Below are 14,967 nucleotides of genomic sequence, written 5' to 3' on the forward strand. Positions count from 1 at the left end.
AAAGCTATGTAATTTTATTTCAATTAAAAGTGTTAAAATATAAAATAAATATTTGGAGTCAAGTGTGGTAGTACAGGCATTTAATCTCAGTACTTAGGAGACAGACATAAGCAGATCTCTGGAATTTTGAGACCAGCCTGGTTTACATAATGGATTCCATAACAGCCAGAGCTGCAAAAAGAAGGACCTCCTCTCAATCTTTTCAATACATCCATCCATCCATCCATCCATACATACATAGAAAAATGATAGATGATAGATAGATAGACAGATAGATAGATAGATAGATGATAAGGGTTTTTGGCTGCCTACTACTGTTATTTTCATATTGCTTACTTACTAATTTCCTTTTTCTATTTTCATACTTAAATAAAAATGAGCCACATGATGGTACTGTATACTTTCCTCATATACTGGTTTGCTTCCAACATTTATCCATAAAATGATTTTTATAGTCACTGTTACAATGTTACAATCAATGTAACTACATTATTTCATATAATGAAACATTAACATATATCATAAAATCAAGATAAATAAATTTATGTAATGCATTACTAGTTCTATGTGTGTATTAATAAATACGCACATGTTTAAGTTTTATAGTCATACCTCATTAGAGGTTCTTGTTTGATTCCTCTTGTTTTTAGAATAAATTCTTATTCTGAAGACTCACCAAAGTGTCTCTGAAGGCTGAGTGACATTTTAATTAAGTCACAGGTTTGGTACATGACCTAGGATGGCCCAGGACTCCTGATTTATTGAATTAGTCTTCTGGGTAGCTGGTTTCTTTTCACCATTTTACACCACAGGATTTATTGAGGCTGTAGTTACTCATTAAGTTTTGTTAATCTAAATCAAATAGGACCAACTTTCAGTTTGACCAATTTACTTTTATTGTAACATTTGTTACTATTGTTTTAGTTAGATTTTATTTTTCATTTCACATTTCTGTTCATTCTTCAGGTGTTTGTTTATTGCTTAGGGTATTCATGAATTGCTTCAGTTTAATGCAAAGTATTTTCACACTTCTAACTTTCTTCTATCTTCAAGGAAAATAGTGCCTTTCTTATGATAGTATCATTCAGTATATTGAGTGATAGGATATACTGTGATGCTTCTTATCTATTATGCATTTTATAAGATGATGGCTACTTTTTATTAAATTCTTTTACATGTACATTTATATATACACATATATGCAATAAATTATGTACAGCAAGAATAACTGCAAAACAATCAAGAATCATACAAACACACACATATATACATGTGTATATAAATACAAATATATATATGTGTGTGTGCATGCATGTGTGTATATGTGTGTGTGTGTGTGTGTGTGTGTGTGTGTGTGTCTTATAATCATAATATTTTGGCTATTTGTATTTGGCAGCCTTGAGGAAAACAACTTTTCTATCTTGCTGAGCCTAAAATTCTGAATGTAAATCAATATCAATCATATCTCATCATTATCAACTTATAATATCTATATATCCCAATCTAGTAGTCTATTCATGTTCACACCTTGAGCAGAAAGACCAATTCCCATGTAGCCATCTCTTCCCTTACTGACGATTATTACTTCAAAATAATAAATCCCACAGGCTGCTGGTATCGGATGCATGGCTTGAACAGATGCTGCATCTTTGGGAGTTTTACCATGACCTTTGCAGTGCACCTGCATGTTGATGGAAGAAATCATTTTTAATGTGTACTGTAAAACTTGAAATACTCAGGAGCTGAGTGAGTATGTTTGTTGCTACTTACAATCCCAACCTGTTATTCCCAGTAGTTTAGTTTTAGCATGGTCATTTTCAACTTCGTTTCCTGTGTAACTACAGATGTCTTCTGTTGTAGACTCGCAAGTTTAATTGTTGTATTAAACAGTATTAGATTGTCAGCAGTGTGGTTATGACCTTTCTTTATATAAAACCAAATAGTTAGTCAATTTACCATGTCATAATTTAATCTTTGTACACCTTCCATTTTTAAGGGCTTAAATGAGTACTATATTGCAATAAAAATGTAGTAATATAATTAACAACCCATTAAAAATTTATTTCTACAAAAAACCCCACATATATCTAGTCCTAAAAACATCTTAACCCATAAACAACTAAGCTTAATTGTAAAACTAAACTACCTGGTCTTCATCCCTATCAGACTTGAGAAGGAATAAAATTAATTATTTGAGTACACAGGGAGTGCCTGTTAGCAGCTTCCCAAATGAAAAGATGACAAACACAGTTTGCTGCCTTAAAAGTCACCCACAATTCTCTGTAACTTTGGAGCATCATCTTCAGCCTTCTGGCCCAATATATCTGACAGACATATTTGTGAGGCAGTTGACTATTGAGGACTCATTTACCCTGTTTGGCAGAATTTGACTGTCGACTGTGCCTGCATCCAAGTTTGCCCATTTTTAGGCAGAATTCTGTCTGTGGTATAAATAAGAACATTTTTTCCCAGTGGCTTGTTTGCCACATTTGAAGCCACCTCCAATTGGACAAAAATGTAGATTAATGAATGTACTCCTAAACTTAATGCCTTAATTGTTCCTCACAAGGTTATTTTTAACTAATTGCTGTAGTATTTTGTATATAGATGCAAAATAAGTTTAATGTTAGATACATTGGTATAGAATCGAAATGTAAGATTATTCATATATATTTATTTATTTCCTACTCTAATGTGCCGTATTGTAAAAATACAACTCAATTATAATACAATGTTTGCTTCTAATACTTTGAAAGTGCTATTGTGTGCCGTTTAGGATAAGTTAGTTATACAAGTTAATTGTTGGTTGAACAGATCATGGATATATCAATTACTACTGTACTTTTATCACAAGGATATGCATCCTAGGTGTAACATATATGACTCTATAGAAAGATAATATAAAATAGATAAAGTCTTCAAAATCTTCAGCGACATACAGAATATAGTATTTAAAGATGTTTTTATTATTTCAAAGATACATTTACTATGAGACAGGTTAACTACTGACAACACCTAGCCTGCCTCAAACAAGATGATGAGCATCACCTATTATGCTTTATGGAGAAAGAAGAAGGTTTTTTTACATTTAAATCTCTCATAAAAAGATTAATAGTACATGAACCCTTTGCTTAGATGAAGGGATGGATTATGATAACACATCCATTCAGTGATTCAATAAGGACGAAAGAGGAAAGCAGTGATGCAGAAGTTCAAAGCTCAAACTGTCAACAGAAAACTTGATTTCTTTCCTAAAATTAAATTTCTCACTTTAATTACTGAATTTAGAATACCTTTTGTTTTGCACAAAATGAGAAGTAAAAATATAGGATGGGGCTACATATAGTACTGCATATATATATTAAAGGAAGACACATGTTGGTACTTTTTGGTTTATTAAGCATGATGCCCCACTTATTTCTATGAGGCCTAGCGTATCTTTTTACTGGATACTCTCTGATGTAGCATATTTACATCATTTTCAGTAGATTTCATATGAAAAATTTCTTTATTTCTTATGTTGAAATATATGCTTGGATTCTGTTTTCCTGTTGAATAGTCTTACAAAGATTAAGCAATGATTTTTTAAACTAATTTTAATCTCCATATCTTATAGATGAAATCTCTTCACCTTAACTAGTCTGTGGCACTCCATGGCTTCTATATTTTCATGTTTGGTATTCAGAAGAAGGAAGATTTGATCAAAGGGACTCCATTATTAAGCTGTGTTCTAGAAGTTGATTTATCCAGTAAAAATAAGCGATGCCAATAAAACCCACTGACTCCTGAATATTTGGTATAATACGTGTGTGTGTGTGTGTGTGTGTGTGTGTGTGTGTGTGTGTGTTAGATTTCCCTGTGTTAGATGCTGAAGATTTGAAAGAGCCAGATTGCCAGAAATTTGGAACACTCTATTTTATAAAAATATCTTCATCTGTCTCATATCATTGATCTTAATCGTTTGTCTGATTATCACCCTCATTCTCAGACATCTTCCCTATGTCTCATTTCCAATATGTTTTCTTTATTTTATGAATGCACGATGAACATAAATTTACTGAGAGAGTAGCAACCCAGATATGTTTCTTTTGGAATGTCTGATTATGGGATACTGTCAGGCAGATCTGTTTGAACTTTATTTATTCAGTCAAACAAAAATAGTCATAATTCATTTTAAAGGAAATATAGTGTACTTCACTTCAGAAAAACAATCAAACAGCACTAGATATCCATACAATTGGAATCTCAAGGAGAAGAACTTTGATTGCACTTTCCTGTGAATGCACGAGGAAATAAAAAAAATGATCGCAGCCATGCTGTGAGCCTCTGGCTAAAAAATGTATGATAGAAACCCTACATTTCAAGGTGTACAATGTGTGGTCATCATGAAATTACTGTGTATTTGGTGAGGCTTTATGGGGTAATAAATCATCTAATTATGCAAAATAGAGTAAAGAAAAGATTCAGATGTAAAAACTTGTTGGATATTGAAAATATCTTAACATATGTTATTTGAAATTACCATAGCAAACATTGTCATAAAATTTCATGCCTAGGTGAAATAATTTTTATGGGAGTTATTTCTCAGGAACCATATTTTATTTAGAATAAGTTTACAAAATTGTTTTCCACTGTCCATCATATTCTAAAACTAGTGGAGATATATTTGGATGCTAATAGCCAATCTCCAACTGCATAGTTGCTAAAATTCCCTGTACTCTTTTTCTCTGCTCTTCCATCTTACCATCTCAGACTCCACTGTGTCTCTGAATTTTGCAACATTAATCCTATGCCATTACAGCACCTTTTTTAATGGTTGGTTGGTCCACTATGTACAAAAGGATAGTGAACACTCAGAATGAGTTAATTGATTATGTAATTGGAAAAAGACTATATTAATATAGCAAAATGTTATTTTCACTGTAAAAAGTTAACATGGATTCTTATGCAACACATTTTTCCCTATATTGTGTTTATATGATGTCGCACATGAAAGGAGTATATACCTATTTGCCAGAAACATGCCTATAATCCCAGCACTGAGGAGGCAGATGCAGGCCTATGTCAGTGAGTTTGAGGCCAGACTGGTCTACATAGTGATCCCAGGAAAGCCAGTGCTACATAGACAAAGAGCATCTCAACAACAACAGTACCACCACCAACAGCAAAAAGTCTGACATGCTTCAGATTAAATATTTCCCTCATGACTAGGGACATTGAGCATTGAGGATTTTTTCAAGATTTTTTTAGCCCTTCAATATTCCTTTGTTGAGAAGTGTCTATTTATCTCTATACTGCTTCTTTAATTGGGTAAATTGGTTTGTTGGTGTTTTAATTTCTAAATTCTTTACATATTTTAGATATAAGCCCTTGTTGGGTTTAGGGCTGGTGAAGATGTTTTCCCAGTCTGTAGGTGTCATTTTATTATGATGATAGAGTACTATGCTGTACAGAAGCTTTTAAGTTTGATGAGGTCTCATTTACTAATTGTTGATCTTAGAGACCGAACTGTTTATGATCTGTTCAGGAAGTTGTTTCCTGTACCAATAAGATCAAGGCTCTTCTCCATTTTTTCTTCTAACAGATATATTGTGTCTGGTGTTTATGTTGTAATCTTTAATCCACTTGAACTTCAGTTTTGTGCAGGGTAATCAATTTCGATCTACTTGCGTTTTTTTACATGAAGCTCCCCAGTTAGGACAGCACCATTTGTTAAAGAAACTTTCTTTTTTCCTTTATATAGTATTGGATCCTTTGTCAAAAATCAGTTGTGTGTGAGTTTATTTCTGGGGTTTCAATTCAATTATATTGATCAACCCGTCTATTTCTATGCCAGTACCATGATGTTTTTATTACGTATGCTTTATAGTACAGCTTGAGATCAGGAATGGATATTCCTCCAGAAGATCTTTTATTGTATTGGATCATTTTAGCTATTCTTGTTTTTTTTTCATATTAAGTTGAGAATTGATCTTTCAAGGTCTGTGAAGACTTGTGTAGGCATTTGGTAGAGATTCTGTTGAATCTGTAGATTGTTTTTGGTAACATGGCCATTGTTATTAGGTTGATCCTTCTGATCCTGGAGCATGGGGAATCTTCATCTTCTGATATCTACTTCCATTACTTTCTTCAGAGGCTTGAATTTTTTATATAAGTCTTTCACTTGCTTGGTTAGAGTTACACTAAGATAGTCCATATTAATTTTGGATATTAGTAAGGGTGTATTTTACTTAATTTCTTTCTCAGCCTTTTTGTCATTTGTATATAGAAGTGCTACTGACATTTTCAAATTAATATTCTATCTAACTACTTTGATGCAGGTGTTTATCAGCTGTGGGAGTTCTCTGGTGGAATTTTGGAGTCACAAATGTACCCAGGCATATCATATATGACTAGTGATACTTTGACTTCCTCTTTTCCAATGTCAATCCCCTTGATTTCCTTTTGTTGACTTACTACTCTAGCTAGAACTTCAAGTACTATATTGAAGAGCTATGGAGAGAGTGAGCAGCCTTTCTAGTCCCTTATTTCAGTGGAACTTGCTTGGGTTTATCTCCATTTAATGTAATGTTGTCTATTGGCTTGCTTTATATAGTCTATTTATGATCTCTCCAATACTTTAAACATGAATATGTTTTTGAGTTTGAAAAGTGCTTTTTGGAATCTAAGGAGAGGACCATGTGTTTTTTCCCTTAATTTGTTTATATGGTGAATTACATTGATAGATTTCTATATATTGAACCATCCCTGTATACCTGGGATGAAAGCTACTTGATCATGCAGGATGATATATATGATGTGTTCCTGTATTCATCTTGTAAGTATTTTATTGAGTATTTTTGCATCAATGTTCATAAAAGAAATGTATCTACTATTCTCTTTCTTTTGGGGTTTTTTCTGTGGTTTACATATAAAATGACTGTGCCCTCATAGAATGAATTTGGTAATGTTCATTTCATTTCTATTTTGTGGAACAGTTTGAAGAGTATTGGTTTTGGCTCTTCTTTGAAAATCTATTAGCATTCTGTGCTGAAACCATCAGGCTCTGGGTTTTTGTTTTTGTTTTTATATTTTTGATGTCTGCTTCTCTTTCCTTAGGAGATATAGGACTACTTTATATCTTTGCTTGCTTTTGATTCAACTTTGGTATCAGGAATCTGTCAAGAAAATTGTCAACTTCTTTGAGGTTTTCAACTTTGTAGTATATAGGCTTTTCATGTAAGACAAATTGTCTTTGTATTTCCTTAGTGTTTCTTGTTATGTTTCTCTTTTCAGTCTGATTTTGTTGATTTGGATAGGGTCTTTCTACTTCATGGTTAGTTTGGCTAAGGGTTTGTTTATCCTGTTGATTTTCTCAAAGATCCATCTCTAGGTTTCAATGATTCTTTAAATTGTTCTCCTTGTTTCTAGTTTATTGAGATCAACTCTAAGTTTGATTATTTTCAGCCATCTACTCCTCTTGGGTGTTTCTGCTTCTTTCCTTTCTAGAACTTCCAGATGTGCCAGTAAGTTGCTTGTATGAGATGGTTTCAATCTCTTTATGTAAGCATTTAGTGCTTTAAACTTTCCTCTTTGTACTGCTTTCAAAGTGTCTCATAAACTTGGGTGTGTTGAACCTTCATTTTCATTGAATTTTAGGAAGTATCTAATTTGTTTGTTTCTCCATGACCCACTATTATTGAGTAGAGTTTTTCAGTGCACACATGTGCATGATTTTTTGTTATTTCTTTTGTGGTTGAGGTCCAACTTTAGTCCATGGTGGTATAATAGAATACAAGGTATTATTTCAATCTTCTTGTATCTGTTGAGGGTGGCATTGTGACCTAGTATATGGTCAATTTTGGAAAATATTCTATCAGTATGTGAGAAGAAGGTGTAACCCGTTGTGTTTTGGTGAATAGTTCTATTGAAATGTTTAGATCCATTTGATTCATGATGTCTGTTGCTGTCATTTGTCTTGCTTAGCTTATATCGATGTTGGTTTTTGTAGTGTATTTGTAGGCCAGACTAATTTTTGTTTTGCTGTAATGATGGCATCTATTTCCTATGTTTTCCTACATGTAGTTAGCTTCCTTAGGGTGGTATTTTACTTCTAGCCTACTGGTAGGGACGGATTTGTGAATAGGCACTGGTTAAATTTGTTTTTGTCATGGAATATCTTGTTCTATCTATATATGATTATTGAAAGTTTTGCTGACTATACTGGTGTGGACTTGCATCTGTGGTCTTTTAGGGATTTCAAGACATCTGCCCAGACCCTTCTGGATTTTATGGTCTCTGCTGAGAAGCTGTGTGTGATTCTGATAGTTTTGTCATAGTATAATACTTGTGCATTTTCCCTTATGGCTTTTAATACTCTTCTTTGTTCCATATATTTAGTGTTTTCATTATTGTTGGTGGGAGGATTTTCATTTCTGAGCTACTCTGTTTGGTATTCTCTAGGCTTTTATTCTTCTGACTGAGTTACACAATGCTCCTATTCTTACCACCCTCTTTTGAATAATCATTAATGCTTTTATGAGGTGAACTCCTGAATATATTGTTAAGATAGTCCAATTTCTGAGAATAAATGTAGAAAATATGAGAGGTTCTCTCCTTTTTTGTTGGCTTTTAAAATGGTTTTGGAGTTTTATGAGATTACAATATAATTACAAAATTCTTCTTTTTTCAATCCTCCGTCCAAACCCATCCATATATATTTCTCTGCTCTAGATAAAATTAATGACCTCTTTTTCAATAATTTTCATTGTATTTATATATGTATATACCTATACATTAAATCTAAATAAAACCTGAGAATTCTATTTTTTACCTGGTTTTCAAAGAATTTATTGAAATATTCTCTCTGTACTTGACTTCTGTATGTGTCTTCTGAAGCATTCCTTTTTGCTTGGTAGCTCTTAGGATGTCAATTAGTCAATTTGTTCATTAGCAGAAAATTATGGTCACAAAGCTACCTCAGAGCTAGGAAAAAGAGAGCTATTAGTATAAGGTTACAAAAGAATGCTTAATTTAGGCTGTGGCTATGAATTCAAGTGGTTTCCCTAGTAGATTTGCTTGATATCTTCTAATCAGACTACAAAGATAGGCTCAGGAAGAATAGGACAGTGCTCAGTACTTATATTGAATTAGAGTTTTGCTGTGAACAGTGTCAGTTTGAAGGTAATTCAAAAATAAACTCAAAGCAGGGACCCAGACTCAGGAACTGAAACAGAGGCCATGAGGAATACTGATTACTTGGTTCTGTATGCTGACCTTGAGAAAATATGTATTTTACCTTCCTGGCTGTCCTTTTAATCACAACATTTCAATTTCTCAGCCCCATCTAACAAACAAGAATTTTACTTAAGTGGTGATAATTTCTTGTTATTTCAAATTGGTTCTTCATCCTTAGTCATCCAGAAGCAAATTGCAATACACACTAATTTAATAATGACCATGATAAAAATCATTACTTATCTTTGAAACTTTGCAAGCCTCCACAGTATTCATTCTTCTCAACATTCTCTTCCAAATTAAAAAAAACAGCTTACTAATCTCCTAACATTCAATGACTTTCTTCAATGAAAAATTATTCAAAACCTTTAACTATATGTATACAAACAAACTACCTTGGTGTACCTAAGTATTGGGTGTAATTTTTCTGTACTTGTGGAGGTTTGGTGTGTATTCTACTGGAATTATCAGAATATATTGATTTCTTTTCTAAAATTTTAGTAAACTATGTCACTGAGATGAAGATGAGCCACAGAGGCTTGTTTAACAAAGTCACAGAGACCTCTGATTGTTCAGCATTATCTCTGAAAATCCAAAACATCTGTTGAAGTTTTGCTTAATAAAGTTCCAAAGATTTTTCAGCTGAACACCACTGCTCTTAAATATTGTTCATTGTCCAGGTTAATTTTGTCTAGAAATCTGCTTTTTCTCCTAAAACTGTCTTTGTCTTTATTTCTCAGGGAAAGTTTTTTCCCCACAGAGAATTCTGAAGGAATGCATCTGGCCAAATATTTGAGATAATGACAGAGTTTTTGCTCTGTCTGTAAGAACACAAGCATAAGCTGGTGTGGTGGCACACACTTTTAATCCTAGCAATCGCACTCTGGAGGCAGAGGCAGGTGGATCACTGTCAGTTTGAGGCCAGCCTGGTCTACAGTGAGTCCAGGACAGCCAAGGATACACAGAGAAACCCTGTCTTGAAAAACAAAACAAAACAAACAAATAAAAAATAACATAAGCATAAACTTCTTCAAAGCAGGTTAAGACCTTGACATAACAGTACCTGGCTAGATATTGTTACTTGTAGATAAATTAATTTAAAATCTCCTTTGATTGCAATAGAATGTGCACTTGGAATGTCATGCTTTACAGATATTTTACAATAGAGGTCCCTTTTGGTAGTTAGTCTAGGCTTGGCTAGCACATCTGTTGGTTTGGGACTCGGAATAAATATTTGTTCATTTTTGAATGCCCCATTGACTGTAAAGGATGAGAAAAATCATGACACAATCTGTAATGAAAAAAAGAACTTGATTTTAATAAAATACTGTGGTTGGCTGAAGGAGAACTCAAAGCAAGGAGACAGTAAGCTAGAATGAGACAGACAGCAAGATGGATTATAGACGGGGAATAGCAAGAAGAGAGGTAGAAAGATGGGTAACAGCAAGCAAGAAGAGAGATAAAAAATGTTAAAGCAAGCAAGAAAGAGACAGAGAGACAGAAAATAAAGTTCTCCCAGGCTTTAAAAACATCAGCTTGTGCCACATATGCCTGAGTCTCAGAGTATTTCTTTTTCCTCAATTTCTCACCTCTCTTCAACAACTAGTTCCTCTAGCTAGTTGTTCAACCAATGCTTAGTTTCCATTATTCATCTGTTCACTGCTTGCTCAACTCTCCCTACCATGGATTCTTTCTCACTTCTTCACTGTTCTTTGAGATTGTCTGTGGGAGCAGCAATATCACATATTGGCAAGAGTCAATAGGCAATGAAATTTCCTAGACTCAACCAATTTCATATTTCTTACATGTCAAGGTGTTCCTAGTATATTTATAACTGTAAATTTACTATTTACTATATAAGTGTTTCAACTGGCTTCACTACAGAAATATTCACTGGAATAAAAAGTAATTGCTTCTACCAATAATACAATCTAGTATAGAGACTTAAATTTAACTATACTTTAGTAAGTGTTAAGTAACACTTTGCAGTTATACATAAAATTTATTTGGAATGGCAGGGCTAAATATTTAAGGGTCTTTGAAAGATTATTCTGTAGCCATTTAATTTACATGGATTAAAATAATAGGATTCCTAGAATATAAATAAAGATGATTAATTCTTTGGAAACAGAAGACAGCATGAAAATTCTGATGGTACTCTATCCCTTTGCCAACCATTTCAAATCTCAATGGAATGGAGTGAGGTACACAAGCATTTTGTATGTGCTAAATAATGTCCCTGAGAAAAGGCAGTTTCATAGTGACAAAAGCTAGCAAAATTTTCAAATACTTTGCCTAGAATGAAAATATTCACTGTAATTTCTTCTGTATTTTCACTTTTTGGCCATACAACCTTGACATCCAAAAAGATGGACAGTTTTGTGGTTTTTTTGTCTTGCCCAAAAATCTCATTTATAAAAGAATAATAATGTAATACAGGCAAAATCTATGTATCAGCCATTAACATACACAAGAAGTCATAAAAATTTAATTCCTAACAACAGCAATGACTTGTTTTTCACTGTTAGCTTTACCAAACTCATATAATGCATGTATTATTTGGTTAGCTACATTGTGGAAACTGACATTGAGTAGATGAAATATAACTCATTAATTTTACTCAAGAACTACTAGGAAAACATAGACATCATTGTTCTATAATAGAAAATTAACTTTCTAAATTCTGTTGTGCTGAATCATATTAGAAGCACTTTCAACAAGAAGATAATCCAGTTGATCTTAGAGCAGAAGGCCTACAGGGAAAAAAAGAAACCATGAGTGAGGACATCTCTGTGAAAAGCTAGAAACCTACCACAGGACAGGCTTCTAGGAGGATATGGGGGTGACTCTACCTGAGACTCTTAGTAGCAGCAGTCATGGAATCTGAACAAGACACCCTCAAACTAGATAGGAATCCTTGTGGAGGGGAGAGAACACCAACTCACCAACAAAAACTTAGGATTTACCTTGCTTACAAGATATGCAAGGACAAAGATAGAGATTGAGGATGTGTCCAACTACTGATTGGCCCAACCTGAGACCCACCCTATGTGAGATTGCCAACCACTGTCACTATTAATGACACTCTGGTTTGCAGATGAGAGCCTAGCAGACATATCCTCAGAGAGGATCATCCAGCAGTAGCTTAAAAACATTCTTAAAACCACAGACAAACATTGTGTGAAGCATAGGAAGTCTTGTGGAAATTGTGTGGGTAAGGGATAATTAGGACATGGAAGGGACATGAGATCTGAAAGAAGGCTATCAAGGCATCTAACGATGGCCCAGAGAGGTTTGTGGTGAGTGAAGCATCAACCATGGACAATTCAATGACTGTACATAGGCCTTCTACACAAGTGTAGCTAATGAGCTGCTCAGGCTCTGAGTGGGTCCCTTAGTAAGGGGAGTGGGGACTCTCTCGAGCATGGGCTCTGTTGCTTGCTTTTGTATTACTTCCTCCTGGCAGGGTTGTCCCACCTAATATGACCATTTGTGCTGCAGTAGGTTATTGAGGAACAGTTCCTCTTTTCTAAAGATTAGGGGAAGAAAAATAGTGTGACGATGGAGGGAGGATGGCACTAGACAGAGAGGAGGGAGGGGATTATTATCAGGATATAAAGTGATTAAGTCAATTAATTACTTTTTAAAAGGAAGATAATCCAAATACATCTGAGGCATTAATTTACACTGATGAAGGGCTTCCTTCATCATTTTCATGTTGACCTTTGGATGAGCAAAAGTGACTAAACATGTAAATAAGGTGCAAAGAATACACAATCCACTTACCTTTGACATAGTTATTGGATTTTGACATTATTTATCCATAAGAAGAATCTTAGTACGATATAGTCACGACTCACAAGAAAAGGGCTCAAAGTGGGAAAACACATAGAAATGAGAGCTGTGATGTTTAGCAACCACCAACTGGGATCACGTAAAACAGCAACAAAACCTTGTAATATGGAGGAGAGGGTATAAAACACTAGAAAAGTAGACACAAGAAACAGGATGCTCTGGGTGGCTTTAGACTCAGGGGAGGTTCTGAGGAAAGCGCGGGTGCTCCGGATATGTTGAATGTGTTGCTTGTGTCTGTATAGAATGGAAATCATTGAGCCACTGGACCAAATGATAAGCACAGAAAGCAAGACTTCAGGAAATACCAATAATGCTGTGTATAGTGAATCTATAATTTTTTCACGACCCCAAGAGAAACAATATGAAAATTCCCTTTTTTCTGTTATATTTTTGTGAATCCTTGTGATATGCATAAGCACAGGGAAAATGAAATTTAGGGCAATGTACAGAACCCAGCAGATGGAAATAAGAAGACTAATGTTGTTTGAAGATTTGACATTATGATTCTTCCAGAATGATTTTTCTGGGCTGATGGTGATGGCCTGGTAGACACTCAAGAGGCAGGTAGTTCCAATAGACATGCTTCTTCCAAGTCTTTGAATATACAAAACAAGTTTGCATACAAAATCATTGAAAAACTGCTTCATACCAAAAGCTGCCATTATTAGGGGCACACCTTTAGAGAGAATGATCAAGGAGTTGGCTGTGGTCAGATGCATTAGAATTAAATCTGTAGGCTTCAATGTATGCTCCTTATGGTAATTAATTAGATAGTGGTAAAGAAGAGAGGTATTTCCCAGAATTCCAACTGTACTTTGTGATAAGAACATTATTCCTATTGCTAAAGTTCTGGAGTCCATTGTGTTTTCTATTACCTGATCCTTTAAATTACTTCTTTACTTCTTTTACTTCTTTCAGCAAAATGATTAATTCAATATTTTATTTGCTTGAATATCATTATAGTAGAATCACTTGATGTGAAGAAGAAGAAGAAGAAGAAGAAGAAGAAGAAGAAGAAGAAGAAGAAGAAGAAGAAGAAGAAAAGAGGAAAGGAAAACGAGCTGATGTTTACAATATAGCAAGATCCTAGCTCAAATAACACATTTTGCCAACAATAATAACTTCTACTAAGATTGTCTCAACAAAGGTAGAGAATTCTCAAGTATCTTTCTTGAATATGTGTTATTTAGAATGCATTGCTCCTTTGGGTAAAACACTGGCTAGTCACTACAAATGGAAAGATCACTAAATTATACATTTCCAGCATAAACTTTGACAACCAATAGTATCAGGAAAGAAGACTACTGTCACCATCTGCATCAGGAAATAAATCCATTCTGACTAGTATTATTATCTAAAGTATAAAATTAAATAATGAAATATTAGAGCAATATATATGTATTTCTCTATGCATAAATAATATAATATTTATTATTTACATAAAAACCAACTGAAAATCAGATTCAAATATCAAATTAGATGTTATGTTCAAAATTAGAGCTTAATCATTTTTTTCTTCACACTCACATGAAAATAATATCTATGAATAAATATGTTAAAAGATATCACCTAAAGGAAATGTGAGTTGGGAGAAAAATTCTTTGAATGTGTCTGAGCGTTGCAGGTATTTTTTGTAATAAATGCTGTGGAACCACAGACCAACATAATGAGTCCAAGCATAAAACACCCATGAATTTTAATAATGCTACAATTAAAGCAACATGATGTTTACTAAATCTTTTGTAAGTTGCTCATGAAATTTACAGTTCACGATCTTTCAGGCTCCATTAGATAACAAAGCAGATACGTTCACTAGAATATACAATCTTATGGAGGTAATTTTATGCTGACTCTTCTTAATAGCATTATAACTCACCATTTTAGAGTTTCTGGATT

The 14,967-nt window shown here is 33.9% G+C and overlaps 1 protein-coding gene across 1 annotated transcript; it reads right to left on the reverse strand.

Annotated features, from left to right (window-relative positions):
- Window positions 1–13,013: 13,013 nt before the first annotated feature.
- On the reverse strand, window positions 13,014–13,931 carry LOC311609796 (vomeronasal type-1 receptor 4-like; the record flags this gene model as incomplete). The annotated part of the gene is made up of 1 exon (XM_084803158.1): window positions 13,014–13,931. The coding sequence occupies one exon, from the start codon at window positions 13,929–13,931 to the stop codon at window positions 13,014–13,016; it is 918 nt and encodes a 305-aa protein (XP_084659284.1).
- Between the last annotated feature and the right edge of the window lie 1,036 nt (window positions 13,932–14,967).

This window comes from Acomys minous (assembly GCF_964271855.1).
Source record: "Acomys minous genome assembly, chromosome: 2".
Classification (NCBI taxonomy): Eukaryota; Metazoa; Chordata; class Mammalia; order Rodentia; family Muridae; genus Acomys; species Acomys minous.